This window comes from Cyrtonyx montezumae, unplaced genomic scaffold, assembly GCF_038088225.1.
Source record: "Cyrtonyx montezumae isolate F1298 unplaced genomic scaffold, pur_monq_1.0 scaffold_8, whole genome shotgun sequence".
Taxonomy (NCBI): Eukaryota; Metazoa; Chordata; class Aves; order Galliformes; family Odontophoridae; genus Cyrtonyx; species Cyrtonyx montezumae.
Genome location: NW_027072089.1, coordinates 18,722,663 through 18,727,248, shown reverse-complemented (window position 1 = coordinate 18,727,248; position 4,586 = coordinate 18,722,663). Strand labels below are relative to the sequence as shown.

General features: G+C 55.5%; 1 protein-coding gene across 1 annotated transcript; it reads right to left on the bottom strand.

Moving 5' to 3' along the window:
* Nucleotides 1-1,497: 1,497 nt before the first annotated feature.
* On the bottom strand, nucleotides 1,498-4,586 carry KLF10 (KLF transcription factor 10). The gene is made up of 4 exons (XM_065752514.1): nucleotides 4,500-4,586; nucleotides 3,556-3,795; nucleotides 2,632-3,439; nucleotides 1,498-1,743 (listed from the first exon to the last, which is right to left on the bottom strand). The coding sequence occupies exons 1-4, from the start codon at nucleotides 4,575-4,577 to the stop codon at nucleotides 1,505-1,507; spliced, it is 1,365 nt and encodes a 454-aa protein (XP_065608586.1). The 5' UTR covers nucleotides 4,578-4,586; the 3' UTR covers nucleotides 1,498-1,504.

Below are 4,586 nucleotides of genomic sequence, written 5' to 3'. Positions count from 1 at the left end.
TATTTTTGGGTGCCTGGTGGAAAAGCGGGGGAAGAGTATTCAAAGCACTAAGTGCAGACCTCCAATTCAGCTCCTGTTGGCTTTACCGAGCTCATAAATCAAAGGCTGAGACAGATGGGATCTCACCAGTCAGGACATGCACTGATGGACACCGTGCTTCACTCTGACGTTCACTTCCCTGCTAAGGGGGAACAGGGCGAAGTTCTGATATGGAAAAGAAGTCTGTGTTAAAGAAAATTGCATTTATTGTAAACAAAGTATAAAGTACAACATAAGAAATGTGCAAATCTTTAAAGTAGTCACAAAAGAGCATATCTAATACACTATTTTCAAATGGTTCTCTTTCTGATACGTGTCCTCAAAGAGTATGATAAAATATAGTGAAATCGATGCGTTATTTGTCACAAAATATACAGCTTTAATTCTAAGCCGTGTCTTTACTGCCTTGTTTAACATTTCAAATCACAGCCTTCTAATACAATACATAACATATCCATATTTTATTTTTAGTATAAACCATCTTTCAAAGAGTAACACGGTCAAGAAGCCCAAGGCTCTTGATCCTCTTCCTCAATCAACCCAAGCAGCTTAGTTTCACTGCTTTTCTTTAAAGTACACTGTATCTGCTTATGAAAAATGCAGCGGTATGGAATTTTGAGAGGGTACAAAGGAAACTGTAAGCAACACAGAAGCAGAAGCATCCCAAGATGCCTAAGTGTAACCAGTTGTAATAATCACAAAGCTTTCAAAAGAAGCCAGGAAAATATTACAAAGCTGATGAGGATTCACAAACATTTCCCCACCACCCACTGCCCACAGCTGCCCCTCCGAGCCCTGTTCTGGGCAGCATATAAAGCTGGAGGCCCTGGGGCACGCGGCACCGTGTGCAGGACAGGCCCACAGCTCTCAGAGCGTGGCACTGAACCGCCTGTACCGCTGGGCCTGGGAATCTACCAACCAACAAAAGGCAACAGAAGTAGGAAAACCCATTTGGATTACCTCTGGCAGGCACGGCCTGGGCTTTCAAGCCTGTGCCTGCACACTGATGTCTACCTAATCTGTGTTGTTGGTTGTGAATCTCCAGTACAGGTAAAATCTGTGCTGGTCTCAAGCATCAGCCGCAAACCTTCAGCAGCACTGATGCCCGACTGATAGATAGATATATCTGTATATATAGCATACATGAATAATCCGCAAGGTTCAACATCTGCACGGCGCGTGCTGCTCTGCTCCAGAACCTTGCTTCTCTCTCCTCACCAGTGCAAAAGACACCGGCTATTCCAGCCAGCCCGACTCAGCCACACGCTGTGTCACTGCACACAGACCACCTCCGCCTCCCGGCAGCGCAGCCATCAGCAGCTGGCACTGGAGAACCACAGACCTGCGGCAAAAGCTTTTTTGTTTTTTTTTTTTGTTTTTCCTTTTTTAAAATATTTTGTTTGGGTTTTTTTAGCTGGCACATCGCAGTGACAACAGCGAATCCGCCGCCTTCCCCTCAGCCCCTTCACGGCGCGGCCATGTCGCTCAGCTTGCTCACTTCCACCTGCCAGCTGGGCAGCTTCTTGGCGGAGAGGTGGCGCCGCGCGTGCTTCGTCAGGTGGTCGCTCCTCATGAACCTCCGCTCGCACATCGGGCACGCGAACTTCTTCTCCCCGGTGTGCGTCCTGCGGTGTCGGGACAGCTCGTCAGAGCGGGCAAACCTCCTCTCGCAGCCCTTCCAGCTGCAGCTGAAGGGTTTCTCTCCTACAAGACAGCAAGGCATGAATACAACTGAGCAACCAACGCTATCGGCTTGACCGACGGCAGCTGACTGTTGGAAGGAACGTCCCCGTCACAACAGATGAGCTGAATTCCATATGCATCTTAATTACTTTTATATCTATGAAATGTGGAGCTAACATTTAAACGTGCAGACTCACTGTCATCAGTACTAAGTAGCACAGAAGGTGTGAAAGGTCCTCTGGAAACAAAACTGAGATGCTCTCATAGGACTGATTTGAGCTCTGAGCTCCATGGGTGCTGCAGGTTGTGGTGCCTCAGCATGACCGAAGCGCTTCCCCTTCATGCAGCCTGTAACATCGGCCCCATTCCCACATAACAGAGCTCTGGCAGCACACTGTGAGTCTCTATGAAAATGCATGTGCCTCTTTTCGCTACTGTGAGACTACCGTAAGAACTGAGGCACAGAGAAGTTGCTCAGAGATAACCAAAGTGGGAATATCTTTGACTGGACACTTGCTTTCGTTCATAAAAGAGTCCCTTTTAAGTTAATCCTTACCTTAACCTACTTCTCACATTCTTGTGGAGAAGCCTAATAAGGCATCTGTAACTACAGAAAAACCCATCCTAGGTTCGGGCAAGGCCTTGCTCCCATCCCTTGTAAGACATGTCGCTGTCTCCCTTCTGACATGGAGCAAGGCCAGCACAAACAAACTGCTGAATCAACTTCCCCCGGGGTATTTCCTCTCGCGGATTAGGCAGCATTATAACACACACAATGGGATAGAAGCCTTTCATTGCTGCCCCACAATATGTTCCGTGAACACATCCAGTAACTGAGTGACTCTTAACAAGTAGTGCATACAGCTGCAACATCACGTTAACTTTTAACAGCCAGAAAGAGTGACCAACCTGTGTGCGTTCGGACGTGAGCCTTCAGATGGGAGCTCTTGAAGTAAGTTTTCCCACACCCCGGGTAGTTGCAAATGTGACTTCTTATTCTCGAAGAATCAACAGGAGGAGTGACTTTGGCTGCAGAAGGTACAAAGCCAGGAGCGGGGGCAATAGGAGAGAGCCTCGTGCCATTTGGGCTGAGGACCGGAGCCTTTGAGCTCTGCACCACTGGTTGTGGCACAACGAACATGACGGCGCCCTTGGGGACCTGGGTGCCCATGAGCACCATGGGCTGGCAGAGGGCAGGCGGCCGGCTGGCTGCAGCACCAGGCACCACAGCAGTCACAACAGAGTTGCTGGTGGGCAGTGGGACCATCTGGCAGAACACCGGCACGGGAGGGGCTCCGTTTCCTGGGACAGAGCACGGGGTTGCCACCGGTACCGACTGCTGCGCTGACCCAGGGACAGACGGATGCCTGCTGACCACGGGTTTTGTTGGGTGCTCAGGGCTGGGAGCAGGCTCTGCAGTTTCTCTTTCTGCAGCTGGCAACTGTCTGCTTTCATAAGTCGCTGTGCTCGAGTGCCCTGCTTCGGCAGGCTGTTTGCTATCAGTGTCCCGCGACGCACCGTCCTGGTATTTCAGCACGCTGGCCGTTCTTGCCGGGCAGGTTTTGCGATTGCAGAGCTGAGCATCAGCCGTGTGCCGAATAACACTGGTCGCTTGGGCCTTCAGGGGTCTAGGTGCATGGGGCTCAGCCTCTCCGCGAGGTGTGGGGCCGCTGTGGGACAACTCCAGGTCGGATGGGCTGTACGGGGGGGTCAGGCACTGCGGGAAGAGGCGAGGTTAGGAGGGGGGGGTGCACGTAACAACCCGCTGCCACGCGTTACCGACTGCTGCCTCACGGGCACTGAGAAACGAGCATGCACACAGAGAGCACTTACAAACGCGGGTATGGTGCTGAAGTCTGCCGCTCCAGGGAGCAGGGTCTCATCGCTCTCCTCTGACATATCAGAGGCCGGGGTGATGGGTCTCACGTCTGCGTGTTTCTTCAGGTCAGGCTTCCAGTTGCAGCTCATAGAAATAAGGGCCTCAACAGCCTCGTAATCACCTTTCTCAGGGCTGCTGTTCCAGAAATAGCGAGCATCACCCCGCTTCTCGGGCATCACCTCCATTTCTTCCTCCTGTCGGGGTCAGAGTTCAATAAGCCCTTAACCCGGGCGAGCTAACAGCGCCCCATGCAAGGAAACGCGCGTGACAGCACGGGGCACGGCCACGCCGCCCTCTGTACAGCGCACTTTATGAAGTCATCTGCGGGGAAAGCCGCCATCTGCCGAGGATGACACAGCTCCTCGAGACAAAAGAACTTCCCCCACAGCTCCCGGGGCAGCTCCGTCCCGCGTGGGAGCGCCGGGGCGCGGCCGCGCTCCCCACCCCCACCCCCACCCCCGGCGGCCGCTGGGCGCGCGCCACCGTCACCTCGGCACACCCCGGCGCCCCGCCCCCGCCCCGCCCCCATTGGCCGCCCCGTGCGGGGCGCGGCCGGGGCGGATGCACGCGAACAAAGCGTGATCGGCGGCTGCCGGGAGTGCCGCGCGCCGACCTTTCCCCCAGTTCGCCGCGCGCCCGCCCCCGTCCTCAGACGGCGCGGGAAAGGAGCGGGGCGGCAGCGCACCGCGGCGACGGAGCGGAGGCGAAGGGCAGCCCGCAGTGCCGGCGCCCAGCCCGCCCGGCACCGGTGCTCCCGGCTGCCCGCTTCCCGGGAGAGCGGCTGCCCGCGGTGCCGGGGACGCGCGGCTCCCGCCGCTCCGTCGCGCAGCCGCTCTCCTCCGTCCTCGGCGCAGTGCCGCTCCTCCCGCCCCGAGGTGCCCCCACAGCCCCCGCTCACCTCGCACAGCGCCGAGACCCCGCGCCGCCGCCGCCGCAGCCCGCGCTGCTTTTCCTCTTTCTGCCCGCCGCTCCCCATTCAGGCGGC